At 38.0% G+C, this 18,867-nt stretch overlaps 1 protein-coding gene across 2 annotated transcripts in view; it reads left to right on the plus strand.

Moving 5' to 3' along the window:
- Nucleotides 1-18,867, plus strand: part of CCDC148 (coiled-coil domain containing 148) — a 246,819-nt gene that overhangs the window by 175,273 nt on the left and 52,679 nt on the right. For both annotated transcript variants that reach the window (XM_060626781.3, XM_060626782.3), the window contains one exon: nucleotides 4,705-4,823. In XM_060626781.3, the coding sequence (XP_060482764.2) occupies nucleotides 4,705-4,823 (119 nt within the window). The remainder of the gene's footprint in view (nucleotides 1-4,704; nucleotides 4,824-18,867) is intronic.

Below are 18,867 nucleotides of genomic sequence, written 5' to 3' on the forward strand. Positions count from 1 at the left end.
GTGGAAGGGGAAATGGAGTCATTTTTGTTGAGAAAACTTTGCAAAAGGCAGATAAGAATGAAAGTACATAGCCACCTTTTTCTTCTATTTATATTCTGACCCTAGAGATCTCTTCTAGTCCTGAGGCATCAAATGCCATTTTAAGTATATATTTCCTTAATTTATACCTCCAGCCCTGAATCGACCCTTGAGCCACCCATCTGTACCTCCACACGTTTATTTGGAATCTCCACTTCAAGGTCTTGAAGTCACGTCAACTGTTTAATGTTCAATACTGAGCTCCTGATGGTCTTTCTTTCCCAAACCTGTTATTCTTCCAGTATTCCATCTCAGTTATTGGTACCATCATTCAACCAGGTGCTCTAGCAAAAAGCTAGGAATCATCCTTGATTCCTTTTTTCTTCAGCTTTAATATTCATTTCCTCAGTGAGCACTCTGGTCCCACTCAAAAACCATCTCAGATATGAACATTTCATTTCCTGGTCCAAGTGATCATTTTTACCTTATTCTTCTATCTCGTCTCCTTGTTTCTCCTTTGCTTCTCTACTGTCTTATTTTTCGCTCAATATCGAGAGCTATCTTTTAAAAATCTCAGTCAGATCACATCATACCTTGCTTTAAACTTATCTATAGCTTTTCTTTGTTTCTAGACCTAACTCCTTGCCAAATCATCTGGCCCTCAGCTAGCTTCTCAATCTCACCTCCACTCTTAACTCAACCACATGCTCCATCCAGCCACGCTGGCTTCTTCCCAGTCCTGAAAATGCACAAAGTCTTTCCCACTCAATGCTATTGGACCTAGAGCTCCCGCTTCCTGTGGTGATCACCCTCCATTTCTTCCCATAATTGTCTCACTCTCATCTTTTAAATTTTGATTCAAAGGTCATTACAAAAATATGCCTTCTAGTCAAAATTCTACCCAATTTTTTTAAATCATTGCTATAATTATTTCCTTCTTAGAACGTATGATGTAATATTCTATTCATTCGTTTACATATTTATTCTCTTTGTCTCTCTCTTCCTAGAAAGTCCCAGCAATATGAGGCAGAGAACTTATTTCTCTTTTGAGCATCATATCCCAAATATACAACACAATATCTGGCTTAAAGCGTATGTTCAGTAAATATTTGTTGAACAAATGAATGCCAAAGTCAGTAGTGTCTTAAGACTATATAGATAAGGGTTGACAGAATCAAATACACAAAGAAATTATGTAAAATAAAGATTGAAAAGGATCATTTTGTTCACTCACTTGGAAGTCAGTGGTAAGAGTAGTGAATTTGGAGGGAAGGCAGAGATAGGAATATTACAGATGAGGAATAAAACAGGAGATGAGAATTGAAGAACAGTAAGTAAGATGCTTGACTGAAGAAGAGAACAATGAAGGATGAGGTGCTACAGTCTCAGGGGTCTAAAGAAAGTCCTTTTAAATTTTTGTAAATGGGTGAGATTTGTATATATTTCCATGTGAGGAGAAGGAAGCAGCACAGACCGAGAAGTTGAAGGTATAAGGGAGAGAGGTGTAAATGATGGAGTAAGTTTATGGGGAAGATGGAATTAGGGAATAGGATCTGGAGCCCAAGAGGGATTTATTGTCCCTTTGTACAGACACCTCTTTTTCTAAAAGGCAGGCATCAAGGAAGGTATCATTTATAGTCTCTATTTCCCCTGATAAAAGTGAAGAAGAGGAGGCAGATATGCAGCTTAACATAGTGAACGGGTTTGGAATATGTTCATGAGAACGCAAGAGGTATTAACCAGGAATTCATAAAAGGAATGCTGATTATCAATGAATATTCAGTTGAAACCATAAATTTGGTATAATTTTCTAGAGTTGTGTAATTCATTCATCAATCAAATGTTTATTAGGTATATATCATGTTCTAAACCCTGTAGTTAATGTTGGAAGTGCCAAGATAGATAAATCACATTTTCTGAAGTGCAGTGGGAGAGAGAAACAAACATACTAATTAGCAAGGCCTTGAGAAGAGGGCTATAATGGAGGAATAAAATTATATGATCAGAAAACTGAGGATGATAGCAAAGGAATGGGTAGGTCCTGATCATAGAATCAATGGCTATAATTGAAGATTTCAGAATTGAAACTGAAATGTGTTTGATGATAATAGAATCCTGGAGGAAGTCATGACTCCTGGAATAGAGGAAGTTATGGAACTGTGAGATTAGTAGGTTGGAAGGGCATTCAGGCAGATGCTGAAGTTGTCTAGGGAAGTAAAAGGGGTTGTTTTGGACAAGTTCTGTGTGGCTGTGACCCTCGTATCTGAATTCTTCATGAATATTTGAAAATGACCTTTAGTGTAAAAGTAGCAGTTAACGAGGAAAATGCTCGAACCATTCCTCAGCCTCCTGGCATGTGGGGCACCAGAGGATAAGCATCCTTCGCTCAAGAGAATTCCAGTCAAAATAATCATGTAGTGGTCTGAAGTTTGAAGATGTAGAGGATTTTATGTGTGATGACACAGGGCTTTCAGAGAGCCCAGTAGAAAGCACTGAGAAAGAATAAATTGGGCTCACATAAGAGAGGGAGGGATGGAGGGAGAGAGGGAGATGGAGAGGGAGAGAGAGATTGAGAAAGAGAGGTGGTGAGAGAGAGATAGAGGAAGAGAGAGAAGGGAGGAAAGGGAGAGTTGGAGGGAGGGAGGGAGAGAGAGGAGGGGAGAGAGAGAGAAAAAGAGGACAGAGAGAGAGAGAGAGAGAGACTCACACTGTAGCAATGTCTGAGCATACTAGAGAGTTGGGGATGGAAATAATTGATCCTGAGATACCAAAAGACTCTGGTGTGACATATTTATATGACCTTCAGAGGATACTGCACCAAATGGTATCTGTCTTCTGAGGACACCAGCAACCTGGTTGTCCAGGTTGGACCTAAAGTGTTTGTCCACTTGTAGTCAAGGGATTGTTGACAAAAGGACCAATGACTTCCCTCCAAGGCCAACACTGAGAGTAAGCAAATATTGTTGGTCATTTAGAGCCTAGAGGCAAATGCTCTTTAATCCAATATCTGCTCTTTTTTAAAATTTAGTTTTGAAGTAGCTTTACTTTCTCTGATTATGAAAGAAATACATATTCATTGCAAAACATAAAGTAACACAAAAATACACAAAGTGTAAAATAAACACCACTTAAACCCCAGAGGGAGATGATATAATCATTGTTAACGTTTCCATACCTGACACTGATAGAATGCCCCAGCATTTATCAGTCAGGACTTTGAAACACACCTTATCAGTCAGTGTTTTCTTTCTCTGCCTCCCCTACCCTCTCTTTGCTATCTTTCTAGCTTCATCTCTGGTCTCCCCAAATTCAATTATCTACAGGGTGAAATCATGGTACCTTGACCTCACCCAGTTACTTGTTATGCTTTGAGCAGATGTTTCCATTGTGATTGCTGGTGTGGCGGCCCTGTGGCAGAGCTGCTATGACTGTGGCCATGTTGCTTGGGAGGCTTCCTTTGTTCTCCCAGTGGTCAGAGACCATGTTGCTAAGGCAAGTCTGGAAACCACTTAGGTTTTCATATTCACTTCTCAAAAGAGACAATGCCACGTTGGGGGTGAAGCTAACATGTCCTCCACAACAGACCTTCTGCTGGCAGTCACTCATTATCATTCACCACTGAAGTACTCTACTTTTTACCAATAAGATCCAGTCTCTTGAGTTGCACACAACATGGCGAACCAAGTGGTTGAAGGGGCCTCTGTCAAATACACATTAACTTCAATTGCCCCATCACCAGGGGAACCTTGAATGATGGTTTCATCCTCCTGAAAATAGCATACGTAGGGGCGCCTGGGTGGCTCAGTCGGTTAAGCATCCAACTTCAGCTCAGGTCATGATCTCACGGTTCATGAGTTCGAGCCCTGCCTCAGGCTCTGTGCTGACAGCTCAGAGCCTGGAGCCTGCTTCAGATTCTGTGTCTCCCTCTCTCTTTCTGCCCCTACCCCACTCATGCCCTCTCTCTCTTTCTCAAAAATAAATAAACATTAAAAAAAACAGAAGAGCATATGTATACTTCCAGTTTTCTCAGGCTGTCTCCATTTCCAGAGAAGGGAAATAAAACAGGCCTAGTAAGAACAATGCTTTCACCTTTTTGAGCTTGATAAATGTGTCCTTTATTTTACCACATAAGTCAGAACTACTATATATCATAACCCTGCTATTTTTTTCTTGTTCTCCTTCCTCCCACCTATCTCCTGCCACTTCCCCAGAAGCATAAAGCTTTCAACATCCTGCTGTCCATTAGCATAAATAAACTCATGCTTTTAAAGTAAGAATAGGTTTAATGCTATATTTGTTAAAGACTGCATTACCATAAGAGGATAAAAATATTCTTGAGTAACAGGTAGATCATATGCTTTAGAGACAATAACATGCTTCTATTGTGGTTCCCTGAAAGTCAATTATTTTAGCCATAGATTCAGGCTTTAGATCTTGGCACAAGTTACATTTCCACTTCAGAAATTGTTAAACCATGCAGTTTCTCAGGACTTGTATCTTCAGGTTTTCGTTTATTTTTTGTCTGCTGTCAATATACTATAGGCAGATCTAAGAAATGAAAAATATAAAGTACCATTTAAGTTTAATATTGGCTATAGGAACCACAGGATAATGTTGTCTTAACTTTTCTCCTCATTTTAACATATATGTTGTTAATTTAAATTTTATGTAACATTTATACAATAGATAAGAAAATATTGGGCTAAAAAAGAACAGAAGTGGCAAGAAGTGGAAATGAGAGATCTTCAGCGTCTAGAAGAACTGAAGAAATTAATGGCTGAACAGTCAGTAAAAGACAGAGAAAGGTAAAAAAGATCTTAAATTGCATAGTAATGGAGATGGTTTGGGTAAACAGTATCAGAAGGAGCATTTTTTTATACTTAATGTATCCTTCCAATGTTTGTATCCCACAAATAGATAAAATGATACTTATAATGTATTTCACTCTCTCATATTCATACACAAATCTCTGGTTTGCCATTTTGTTCCTTGGATAGCTTCCTAGTTAAAACCCTTACAGAGGATTTTATAGTATTTGATTGCCCACTGTGTGCATGAAAGAAAACTGGGTGCTACTATGACTTAATATGTTGACCTAGAAGGAGGAAACCATTATTCAGGTAAGAAGGGAGACCCATTTAATATAATTGAGGCTGAGGAGGACAATACACAATTATACTGTGTATGTGATTCATTCTAGTATACTTAGAATGCACTCTATGTAGGAAAACATGGAGGGTTTCTTGGAATGGTTTATTTTTAGAGCTGAAAAGGGCATTTGAGACCAACTAACCCAGTGTCCTCATTTTATGAATGAGAAATTAAACTGAGAAATTAACTGAGAAATTAAAATTATTTTTCCAAGTTTACTGTATCAATCAGGGTCAGTGAAGAGACAAAGATAACATAATAATTTGAATAGGGAAAGTTTAAGATAAAGAATTATTAATTCTAACAGAAAACCTCTGTTATGTAAAGAGATAAAGAGAGCTTTGAAGACAACTCCAGGGCTGAAGGAAGGTTCCCATAGAAGAAACAAATATGGAAGTGCCTCACCAACCACCCCCCCTCCCGACCTCCATGGTTGAGATTCAGATCTCATTGTAGAAGGCATGGTTGTGGCCCACTGAATGGTGGAGAAGTTATTATATGGGCTCAACCAGGTCTTGTTCAGAGTCACTGGGAAAGCAAGAAACACCCTGCCTGGATGTAGGAAGCCAAAGCTGCAAGTCAACCATTGGGATGCTTGCAAAACTCAGTGGGGATCTGACCATGGGAGTGCCTCTTAAGTTTGTTGGGAAACTGACCATTGGGCACCAGTGGAACTCCATGGGCACAGGTGCCACTGTGTGTTCCCCACACATGCAGCCGGCAGCCATGTGGTAGGAGCAAGAAGGGGTAAACACTGGAATCAGGAAAGAAAGCCCCTTCCTCCTTCAGTATCTTTCCAGAACCCCTTTCTGACATAGCTTAACATTGTGCCAGCTGCAAGGGAGAAATAGTTACAGGGTCTATCTTATTTTCATAGAGTAGGCAATGAAGGGTGAATTTGGAGTTAAGAGACAATAAATTGGTAGCCCACATAGTTATCTAGTTTACCTAGCTTCTGAGTAGATTTTCACAGGAGACAAATTAAGAATAGCTCTTTTATTTCATAATGGAAGTCACAATAGTTTTTTCTTTACTGTTAGTCAATGTAAAAAACTTGCCTGGAACTCTGTACTTTCTGCTCAGTTTTGCTGTGACTCTAAAATTGCTCTAAAAATAAAATCTATTAAAAAATTATTCCTTAGATTTATACATAATCTTGGGGGACATAGCCATTTTATTTATTTATTTATTTTTAGAGAGACAGAGACAGCGTGAGGGGAGGGACAGACAGAGAGGGAGACAGAAAATCCCAAGCAGGCTCCGCACTGCCAGCACAGAGACCAATGCAGGGTACGAACTCACAAACCATGAGATCATGACCTGAGCTGAAACCACGAGTTGTATGCTTAACCGACTGAGCCACTCAGGTGCCCTGGACTTAGCCATTTTATACAGCTAGGTTCACTTGTATCTAGGAAGCTTCCCCTGTGACCCATGGGACAGTTATCTCAAACTCGAGTCACCAAGCTTGCAGACTAAATGTGGAGTTCCACATAGATGCCAGGCTATTCCTAAAGATTTTCTGGATGAAATTCACATCATTTTCTAGGTGTCTCAGAATTTTAGAGTTCAAGGCTAAGAGGTGAAACAGTCAATGAGAAACCAGCCAAACAAACACAAAGTGCTTACCAGCAGATAGGCCATGCCATGGGTCAGAGACAAAAATCCCACCAACAGCTAAATACTAAAGAGCAAGGCAATAGTGGAGGTCAAAGTCTGGGTGGATAGTCTGAAGCTATGCTGGGGAAACAAGAGAGCCACAGGAACTAAAGGGGGTGGGAAGAACAGAACAGATGTGAGGTCCCAGCATCTAGCAGACAGGCTTCTAATAGAATCTCCCCTCGCAGCCAGGGAGTTTCTTTGATTACAGAGCCATTTCGGTCTTTTCCTTCCTGTTCCAATAATTATCAAGATTAGCTGACTCAGAAATCCAGTTGAAAAGAAGAAAAGGAAAATCAGATTAATCTGCATTACATAACAGGAAAAAATAGGCATATTACAACATAACGAAAAGAGTACTAAGGACTAGGAACCAGGGGACCAGGTTTTTAGTCTTCAATCTTCTTGGAATAGTGTCTGATCTGGCCAAAGCCATTCAGCCTCTATAGGGCTCTGCTTTGTACTTTGTAAAATTGAACTGTATAACCTCTGAGGGCTAAGTAAGCTATCAACGTTTAAGGGCCTATGATCTGTATGTTCTACTCACGCGAAATGTAAGATTCAGAAAGTTATGAATCTAGTTCTTTCATGCCATTGGGAAATCAGTGAGGAAGGCCATTAAAATATGAGGATCATATATCAAGAAATAGTTCCCAGAAAATTTTGGATGATGTTGTAGATTAAAGCATAGTCCTCATTCTGTGATGTAGGGAGATGGAACTCAACGTGTAAAAACTGCTGGTAGCTTTTGCTCCTGGCAAGAACCAGAAGTTGTGTTCTTTTATAACCATCCTGACACTAAGAAATTTGGTTAGTTTGTTTTTCTCTGCTACTGAAATACAATTCACAAACCTCATGTTTAATATTTTAACTGGAGGCTCGTTTTTTTTCATATCAGAATAAGAGCTTAAAACTGTTTCCAGATCTGTTAAAAACATGCACACATGGCCTTGAGGGTTTAAAAATGTCCATTGTTTATTTTCTTTGTCTAGTTTTTAATTCTAAGGTTAAGTTTCTTGAAAACAATATTCATAAATTAGCAGATATATTATGTTGAACCATAAGAAAATTCCATTTTTGCAGGTCAGAAATGGTTAAGTATTGGCAGTTTCATGTGGTTCAACATAAAAAGATAAAGTAATTCATTTTACTTATTAATTATGTTTTCCTTCTCAGTTATACTCTGCGTTTTGCCCTTATTATTTTATTGTTTTTGTTTTTGCCAAAGTTTCCACTAACCCTAAGGCCTATTTTCTTTCTGAACATGCCAGAGAGGTTAAGAAGGAAGGTTCTTTAATTAAGTCGTTGACATTGGAATCCTGGCTCTATCCTTTATAGCTATGTGACTTTGGGGTAAATTATTTAACTTGCCTATGCTTAAATTTCTTCATCTGTAAAATAAAGACATATATAATGTCTACTTCATAGGATTGTTGTAAGGATTAAATGAAGTATTGAATGCAACACTCATCAAATATAAGCGATTACTATAAATTGAATTTTTTAAGTTTATTTATTTGTTTTGAGGGAGAGAGTGTGTATGGATGTACCAGCACACTGTCAGCACAGAACCTGACATGGTGCTTGGTCTCATGAACCCGTGAGATCGTGACCTGAGACTAAATCAAGAGTCGGGTGCTTAGCTAACTGAGCCACCAGGGCACCCCAACCAATTGAATTTTTAAAACACAAGACACCTTCTAACAATTTTTTTCTCAAAGTGTTTAAGCATTTTAAATATTTTAGATAAAACATGTAATAATGAGGACATTTTTATTAAAAATAAAACAAGGTTAAAGCAAAAGTGCCCCTTGATCACTACCCTCATACAGTGTCTTCTCTAGAAGCCCTTTCTGTTTTCCATTGTTTAATACTTATGCATACATACTATGTACCTACATAAAAAATAAGTTGAAGAACAACAACAGAAATCCAATACATTTTATGATATAATACTGTTGCATTAGCTCAGACTTCCATAATAAAATACCAGACTGGTGGCTTAAACAACAGGAATTTATTTTCTCCATAGTTTTGGAAACTATAAGTCTAAGATCAAGGTGCCAGCATGGTGAGTTTCTGGGAGAACTTTCTTTGTGGCTTATAGACAACTGATTTTAGACTTTGTGCCCATAGCTGGGGAGAGAGACAGTATCTCTCTGTCTCTTCTTATAAGGTCACTAACCCCATCATGAGAGCCCACCCTCATGACCTCATCTAAACCAAATGATTTCCCAAAGGCCTCTTCTCCAAATACTATCACATAGGAGGGTGGGACTTCAACATATGAATTTTAGAGAGACAAGTTCAGTTTATAGCAGCCATTTGTGTTTTTAAAAAACAAACAAAAGCATTTATGTATCCACAAATTACTTATTTACTATTAAGTACTATTTACTGTTGCTGCTAGTATATAAGGTTTTTGTTCCAATTAGAAGAGGTTCTCCCTTCTGGTGGCAAAGTACGTAGATCCCCTATCCAGAAGTAGACAAATTAGGAAAAAAAAACCCTTCCTGAACCATGGCACTCAGCTTGACAAGCAGCAGCAAAGCTGGATGTCATTCCCTATTTATACTCCTGGTCTGGCAATGCTTTTGCAAAGCACAAACTTCAAAACGACACACGGCATTCCTGCAAATAGACCTACCTAATTCTTTTAAAATAGTATATATCATCCACATTTCTTCTAAAGTTTAGCCATCTGGAATTTATTTCCAAGAATGATATGAGCTAAGTGTTTGACTTTCATTTTTTGGTCTAAATTGATAGCTCTCTCAACACCAATTATTTAATGATTCATCCTAACCCACTGAGTTGAAATGCCACCTTTATTATATACTATACTTCTAATTATAGTTTCTTTTCCATATGGACTCTTATTAGATTAAATAAAAACTGATCTATATTTATATTTCTACATCAATACCATGCTATTTTAATTAATCTCTTTTGCTATCTGTTAGAGCAAGTGTTCACTCATTATTCTTTTCAAAATATCTTATTCTTTTTTTTAAATTTTTAAATATTTATTTATTTTTGAGAGAGAGACAGAGACAGAGTGAGAGCTGGGGAGGGACAAAGAGAGAGGGAAACACAGAATCTGAAGCAGGCTCCAGGCTCTGAGCTGTCAGCACAGGGCTTGACGCAGGGCTCAAACTCACGAACCACAAGATCATGACTTGAGCTGAAGTTGGACGCTTAACCAACTGAGCCACCCAGGTGCCCCATATCTTAGTTATTCTTATGTCAGGTTTCATTTTTAAAAATCTTGTCAATTGTTTGCATTGATATTTTGTTAAAGAATGCTGCCATATATACCAAATTAAATTTCCAACCTAGGATCATCCTTCCAGAATAGCTCTCCAGTTCAAGTCTTCTCTCAATTTCTTCCAAAGATTTCATAGTTTGTTGGTTTTTTGTTTTGTTTTGTTTTGTTTTTTCTGGTGAAGTCTTGGAATAAGTAGAAATTGATGACCAAGAAGCTGATTCTAAATTTTCTTTAGTAGCAGTGTGAGGAAAAGTGTATGAACTAGGAAGTAGCAGTGGGGATGCAGAAATGACAAATGTTCATCAAGTATTTAGGTAAAATATGATGACTTGTTTCATTGGGAATGGAGTTTGAGGTAAGACAGAGGAAGAAGCATGATCCTGAATATTACTGAGCTATATCTATCCTCTTAGGTTGAAAATTTTAATTTGTTTTCAGTCTCTTTTATTTTCTAATAAATTTATTTGGCTATAGGTTCCTTTTTTAACCTGTGTCTCTTGGCCTGCATTCTATAAGTTTTCAAATAAGGTTTCATTATCTAATTTCTAAATAATTTACATTGCATTTTTGATGTCTTAACAATAAATTGGTAGATATTGGAGTGTTTGCCAAAGGCAAGGTTACTGATAGTTTTCAATTTTTTTCTACTTGTCTACTTTCCATGTCTTTTTTTCTTTTTAAAATTATTTTTACATTTATTTATTTATTTATTTTTGAAAGACAGAGAGAAACACAGCACAAGTGGGGGAGGGGCAGAGAGAGAGGGAGACACAGAATCCGAAGCAGGCTCCAGGCTCTGAGCTGTCAGCACAGAACCTGATGTGGGGCTCGAACCCACAAACCGTGAGATCATGACCTGAGCCTAAGTTGGATGCTCAACCAACAGAGCCACTCAGGAGCCTCATTTTCCATGTCTTTTCATAACAATGTGCAAACATTTAAAATGCTTTATGGAAAGCTACCAACCCTGCTACTTTTAACATTAAAAAAACCCTTCTATTGAATTCAACAATTTATATATGAATTCTCTTGTTTTCAGTGTACAATGAAATGATTTTTAGTAAATTTATATACATGTACAACCATGGCTATGGTCCAGTTTTATATCATTTACATTAACCCAGAAAGATCTCTCATGCCCATTTCCATTAATTCCTATTCCTACACAGCCCCAAATGACCACTAGTCTATTTCTTTCTTTTTTTTTAATTTTCTTTTTTCTTTTTTAAATTTATATCCAAATTAGTTAGCATATAGTGAAACAATGATTTCAAGAGTATATTCCTTAATGCCCCTTACCCACTTAGCCCATCCCCCCTCCCACAACTCCTCCCGTAACCCTCAGTTTGTTCTCCATATTTATGAGTCTCTTCTGTTTTGTCCGCCTCACTGTTTTTATATTATTTTTGTTTCCCTTCCCTTATGTTCATCTGTTTTGTTTCTTAAAGTCCTCATATGAGTGAAGTCATATGATTTTTGTCTTTCTCTGACTAATTTCGCTTAGCATAATCCCCTCCAGTTCCATCCACATAGTTGCAAATGGCAAGATTTCATTCTTTTTGATTGCTGAGTAATACTCCATGTATATATATACCACAACTTCTTTATCCATTCATCCATCGATGGACATTTGGGCTCCTTCCATACTTTGGCTATTGCTGATAGTGCTGCTATAAACATGGGGGTGCATGTGTCCCTTCGAAACAGCACACCTGTATCCTGTGGATAAATGCCTAGTAGTGCGATTGCTGGGTCGTAGGGTAGTTCTATTTTTAGTTTTTTGAGGAACCTCCATACTGTTTTCCAGAGTGTCTGCACCAGCTTGCATTCCCACCAACAATGCAAAACAGATCCTCTTTCTCCGTATCCTCACCAACATCTGTTGTTGCCTGAGTTGTAATGTTAGCCCTTCTGACAGGTGTAAGGTGGTATCTCATTGTGGTTTTGATTTGTATTTCCCTGATGATGAGTGATGTTGAGCATTTTTTCATGTGTCAGTTGGCAATCTGGATGTCTTCCTTGGAGAAGTGTTTATTCATGTCTTTTGCCCATTTCTTCACTGGATTATTTGTTTTTTGGGTGTTGAGTTTGAGAAGTTCTTTATAGATTTTGGATACTAACCCTTTATCTGATATGTCATTTGCAAATATCTTCTCCCATTCTGTCAGTTGCCTTTTAGTTTTGCTGATTGTTTCCTTTGCTGTACAGAAGCTTTTTATTTTGATGAGGTACCAGTCATTCATTTTTGCTTTTGTTTCCCTTGCCTCCAGAGACGTGTTGAGTAAGAATTTACTGCGGCCAAGATCAAAGAGGTTTTTGCCTGCTTTCTCTTTGAGAATTTTGATGGCTTCCTGTCTTACGTTTAGGTCTTTCATCATTTTGAGTTTATTTTTGTGTATGGTGTAAGAAAGTGGTCCAGGTTCATTCTTCTGCATGTCGCTGTCCAGTTTTCCCAACACCACTTGCTGAAGAGACTGTCTTTATTCCATTGGATATTCTTTCTTGCTTTGTCAAAGATTAGTTGGCCATACGTTTGTGGGTCCATTTCTGGGTTCTCTATTCTGTTGTATTGATCTGAGTGTCTGTTCTTGTGCCAGTACCATACTGTCTTGATGATTACAGCTTTGTAGTATGGCTTTAAGTCTGGGATTGTGATGCCTCCTGCTTTGGTTTTCTTTTTCAAGATTGCTTTGGGTATTCGGGATCTTTTCTGGTTCCATACAAATTTTAGGATTTTTTGTTCTAGTTCTGTGAAGAATGCTGGTGTTACTTTCATAGGGATTGCTTGAATATTTAGATTGCTTTGGGTAGTATCAACATTTTAACAATATTTGTTCTTCCTATCCAGGAGCATGGAATCTTTTTCCATTTTTTGTGTTTTCTTCAATTTCTTTCATAAGCTTTCTATAGTTTTCAGTGTATAGATTTTTCACCTCTTTGGGTAGATTTATTCCTAGGTATTTTATGGTTTTTTGTGCAACTGTAAATGGGATCGATTCCTTGATTTCTCTTTCTGTCGCTTCATTGTTGGTGTATAGGAATGCAACCAATTTCTGTGCATTGATTTTATATCCTGCCACTTTGCTGAATTCATGAATCAATTCTAGCAGTTTTTTGATGGAACATTTAGGGTTTTCCATATAGAGTATCATGTCATCTGCAAAGAGTGAAAGTTTGATCTCCTCCTGGCCGATTTGGATGCCTTTTATTTCTTTGTGTTTTCTGATTGCAGAGGCTAAGACTTCCAATACTATGTTGAATAACAGTGGCGAGAGTGGACATCCCTGTCTTGTTCCTGACCTTAGGGGGAAAGCTCTCAGTTTTTCCTCATTGAAGATGATATTAGCGTTGGGTCTTTCATATATGGCTTTTATGATCTTGAGTTATGCTCCTTCTCTCCCTACTTTCTTGAAGATTTTTATCAAGAAAGGATGCTGTATTTTGTCAAATGCTTTCTCTGCATCTGTTGAGAGGATCATATGGTTCTTGTCCTTTCTTTTATTGATGTGATGAATCATGTTACTTGTTTTGCGGATATTGAACCAGCCCTGCATCCCAGGTATAAATCCCACTTGGTTGTGGTGAATAATTTTTTTAATGTATTGTTGGATCTGGTTAGCTAATATCTTGTTGAGGATTTTTGCACCCATGTTCATCAGGGAAATTGGTCTATAGTTCTCATTTTTAGTGGGGTCCCTGTCTGGTTTTGGAATCAAGGTAATGCTGGCCTCATAGAAAGAGTTTGGAAGTTTTCTTTCCATTTCTATTTTTTTGGAACAGTTTCATGAGAATAGGTGTTAACTCTTCCTTAAATGTTTGGTAGAATTCCCCTGGAAAGCCATCTGGCCCTGGACTCTTGTTTTTTGGCAGATTTTTGATTAATAGTTCGATTTCCTTACTGGTTATGGGTCTGTTCAAATTTTCTATTTCTTCCTGTTTCAGTTTTGGTAGTGTATATGTTTCTAGGAATTTGTCCATTTCTTCCAGATTGCCCATTTTATTGGCATATAATTGCTCATAATATTCTCTTATTATTGTTTTTATATCTGTTGTGTTGGTTGTGATTTCTCCTCTTTCATTCTTGATTTTATTTATTAGGGTCCTTTCCTTTTTCTTCTTGATCAAACTGGCTAGTGGTGTATCAATTTAGTTAATTCTTTCAAAGAACCAGCTTTTGATTTTATTGATCTGTTCTACTGTTCTTTTGGTATTGGTAACATTAATTTCTGCTCTAATCTTTATTATTTCCTGTCTTCTGCTGGTTTGGGGTTTTATTTGCTGTTCTTTTTCCAGCTCCTTAAGGTGTAAGCTTAGGTTGTGTATCTGAGATCTTTCTTCCTTCTTTAGGAAGGCCTGGATTGCTATATACTTTCCTCTTATAACTGCCTTTGCTGTGTCCCAGAGGTTTTGGGTTGTGGTGTTATCATTTTCATTGACTTCCATATACTTTTTAATTTCCTCTTTTACTGCTTGGTTAGCCCATTCATTCTTTAGTAGGATGTTCTTCAGTCTCCAAGTATTTGTTACTTTTCCAATTTTTTTCTTGTGGTTGATTACAAGTTTCATAACGTTGTGGTCTGAAAATATGCACAGTATGATCTTGATCTTTTTGTACTTACTTAGGGCTGATTTGTGTCCCAGTATATGGTCTATTCTGGAGAATGTTCCATGTACACTGGAGAAGAATGTATATTCTGCTGCTTTAGGATGAAATGTTCTGAATATATCTGTTAAGTCCATCTGGTCCAGTGTGTCATTTAAAGCCATTGTTTCCTTGTTGATTTTTTGATTAGATGATCTGTCCATTGCTGTGAGTGGGGTGTTGAAGTCTCCTACTATTATGGTATTACTATTGATGAGTTTCTTTATGTTTGTGATTAATTGATTTATATATTTGGGTTCTCTCACATTTGGAGCATAAATGTTTACAATTGTTGGGTCTTCTTGGTCTATAGACCCCTTGATTATGATATAATGCCCTTCTGCATCTCTCGATACAGTCTTTATTTTAAAGTCTAGATTGTCTGATATAAGTATGGCTACCCAGCTCTCTTTTGTTGACCATTAGCATGAGAGATGGTTCTCCATCCCCTTGTTTTCAATCTGAAGGTGTCTTTAGGTCTAAAGTAGGTCTCTTGTAAACAGCATATAGATGGATCTTGTTTTCTTATCCATTCTGTTACCCTATGTCTTTAGATTGGAGCATTGAGTCCACTGACATTTAGAGTGAGTACTGAAAGATATGAATTTATTGCCATTATGATGCTTGTAGAGTTGGAGTTTCTGGTGGTGTTCTCTGGTCCTTTCTAATCTTTGTTGCTTTTGGTATATATATATAAATTTTCATCTTTTCTCCCCTCAGAAAGTCCCCCTTAAAATTTCTCGCAGGGCTGGTTTAGTGGCCACTAACTCCTTTAATTTCTGTTTGCCTGGGAAACTTTTTATCTCTCCTTCTATTTTGAATGACAGCCTTGATGGATAAAGAATTCTTGGATGAATGTTTTTCTGATTCAGCACACTGAATATATCCCACCACTCCTTTCTGGCCTGCCGAGTTTCTGTGGATAGGTCTCCTGCAAACCTGCTCTGTCTTCCCTTGTATGTCAGGGACTTTTTTTCCCTTGCTGCTTTCATGATTCTCTCCTTGCCTATTTTGTGCATTTGACTATGATATGCCTTGTTGATCGTTGGTTTTTGTTGAATCTAATGGGGGTCCTCTGTGCTTCCTGGATTTTGATGTCTGTGTCTTTCCCCAGGTTAGGAAAGTTTTCTGCTATGATTTGCTCACATAACCCTTCTCCCCCAATTTTCTCTCTTCCTCTTCTGGGACCCCTATGATTCTAATGTTTTTCCTGTTTAATGAGTCACTGGTTTCTCTAATTCTTAAATTGTGCTCTTTTGCCTTAATCTCCCTCTTTTTTTCTGCTTCATTATTCTCCCTAAGTTTGTCCTCTATATCGCTGATTCTCTGTTCTGCCTTGTCCATCCTTGCCGCTGCTGCATCCACCCGTGATTGCAGCTCAGTTATAGCATTTTTAATTTCATTCTGGCTATTTTTTACTTCTTTTATCTCTGCAGAAAGGGATTCTTCTATTTTCAACTCCAGCTAGTATTCTTATTATCATGATTCTAAATTCTGGTTCAGACATCTTGCTTGTATCTGTGTTGGTTAAATCCCTGGCTGTCGTTTCTTCCTGCTCTTTCTTTTGGGGTGAATTCTTTCGTTTTGTCATTTTGAAGGGAGAAAAGGAATTAATGAGGTAGAAAAATTGAAATTAAAGAAATTAAAATTTAAAAAAATATTAAAATTAAAAATTAAAAACACACACACACAAAAAGTGAATAGATGATGCTAGATACTAGGTGTGTTTTGGTCTGGGTGTTGAAAGTGGTTTGACAGATTAGAGAAAAAAAGGGGGGGGGGAAGAAAAAAAAAGAAATTGTTTGAGAATTTGAAAAAATGAATACATTGAAGTAGACTAAAATGAGATGATGGGGGTAAAATAGAATTTGAAAAATTATATACAAAAGTAAAGAATATAGTACAAAACAATTAAAGAAAAATAGTTTTTAATAAAAATTAAAAATAAATATGATTTTTTTCTTTTCCTGTATTTAAGAAAAAAGAAAAGAAACGAAAAAAAGAAACAAGATTAAAAAAAAGAAATCGGTTGAAAGTTTGAAAAAGTGAATACACTGTAGTAGACTAAAATAAAATGATGGAAGTAAAATAGAATTTGAAAAAATTTACACCAAAGTAAAAAATATAGTAATAAAAATTAAAGAAAAATATTTTTAATAAAAATTGAAAATAAAAATGAACTTTTTCTCTTTCTGTATTCAAGAAAAAGAAAAGAATTGTAAAAGAGAAAAAAAGAAAAAAAAGAAAGAAAATTGAATACGTGAACCTGCTAACAGATTGAAGTAGGACTGAAATTTCTTCGTTTTCCCCTAGAAGTCAGTCTGTGTAGCTCCTTATAGTCCATAAATTAAGCCGGCAGTGAGACTTGTGTTCTTGAAGAGTGAAGTTGGCCCAGATGGGCAGGGCTCAGCGTAACAGCTCCGCTCTCCAATAGATGGCACTGCTAGCTTACTGGGGTGGATTGTTGCGGTGCTCGTAGGTGCGTATGCGCTTATGTGGGAGAGGTGAAAATGGCACCATCCAGCCACCCAGTCTGTTCTCCTGGAACCGCAATCGTGCACCCGTCCTCTGTCTTCAGCTCTTGTCCACTCCCCGCTTTTTCACTGTTTGTGACTAGGCTTCAGGCAGTACCTCTCTCCCGACTTTTGTCTCAGATGCGGCTGTTTTCCCCGGCCCCTTACTTCCGAAGGACTGCGGCTTTGACCCGTTCTGCCCCTCTGCGGGAGGGTCTCACCGAACAATGGCCGAATGAGCAATGGCTGAATATCGGCTGCGCCCAGGAACGCCCACTGGACCCTGCTGCTGCTGGTGCCCCAATACTGCAGCCAGATGCCAGCCCGCCCCAGAAAAAGTTCATGAGACAGTGTAGCAGCAGTGTTTCAGGGATTATGGAAAATCACAACACACATCTGGCACCAGGCTTTACCCTTAATAACCTTGCCCCAGCACCAGCGAATGTGGTGGCCTTCTGGAGTCTGCTGGGACCAGGTGGCTTCAACAGTCTCTACCAAATGTCCTTCCAGCAGTGGAACCGCTTTTCTCTGTGTGGCCTGAGAACCTCCTGGACCCCACTCTGTTCCTGGGGATTTGCCCTTCCCACCAGAGCACCACAAGATATCGAACTGCAGAGTTGCAGCCTTTGCGCTCCCCTTGTTTACAGTCTTAATGGAATTTAAACCCTCTCCTTTCTTCTTTCTCCCTTTTTAGTTTAGTCCCTGTGGCTGTTTCCAATTTTCCACTTTCTCTCCAGCTGCTTTTGGTGAGGGGTGCTTTTCCTGTGTTCTCTCTCCCTCCCCAGTCTCTGTCCTCTCTGCCCACAAAAGTGGTTCCCTACCTTCCGCAGCTTCTCGCTTCCCAAATTCACCTCTGCACACCACATACCTGCTGAATTCTGTGGTTCAGGTTGTGCAGATTGTTGTGTTAATCCTCCAATCAGTTTTCTAGGTGTGTAGAATGGTTTAGTGTTGGTCTGACTGTATTTCATGGATGTGAGACACAAAAAAAACTTCCATGCTGTTCTGCCATCTTGGCTCCTGCACCACCACTAGTCTATTTCTGTCTCAATAGATTTGCCTTTTTATATAAATTATATATAAATATAAACTTTATATACATTTTGTATACATTTATATAACATTTTATTTATTTAAAAAATTTTAGTGTTTATTTATTTTTGAGAGAGAGAGACAGAGCATGAGCAGTGGAGGGACATAGAGAGAGGGAGAAAGAATCCGAAACAGGCTCCAGGCTGTCAGCACAGAGCCGATGCCTGGCTTGAACTCACAAACTGCAAGATCATGACCTGAGCTGAAGTCAAATGCTCATCTGACTGAGCCACCCAGGGGCCCCTATAACATTTTATATAAATGTAATCTATCTGGGTTCTTTCTCTTAGCATAATATTTTTGAGGCTCATCCATGTTGTAGCATGTATTTTTTTTTTCCTTTTTATTACTGAATATCATTCCATTTCAGCATTACTTTATATATCTATTTTTACAGGACAATGTATATATGTTTTCCTGTTGGTGAGAGATTAACATATGCAGGTTGATTAAACAAATGGGGCTCAAGGGGTGCCTGGGTGGCTAAGTTAAGTGTCAGACTCTTGATTTCAGCTCAGGTCATG

This window comes from Panthera onca, chromosome C1 (genome assembly GCF_046562875.1).
Source record: "Panthera onca isolate mPanOnc1 chromosome C1, mPanOnc1 haplotype 2, whole genome shotgun sequence".
Taxonomy (NCBI): Eukaryota; Metazoa; Chordata; class Mammalia; order Carnivora; family Felidae; genus Panthera; species Panthera onca.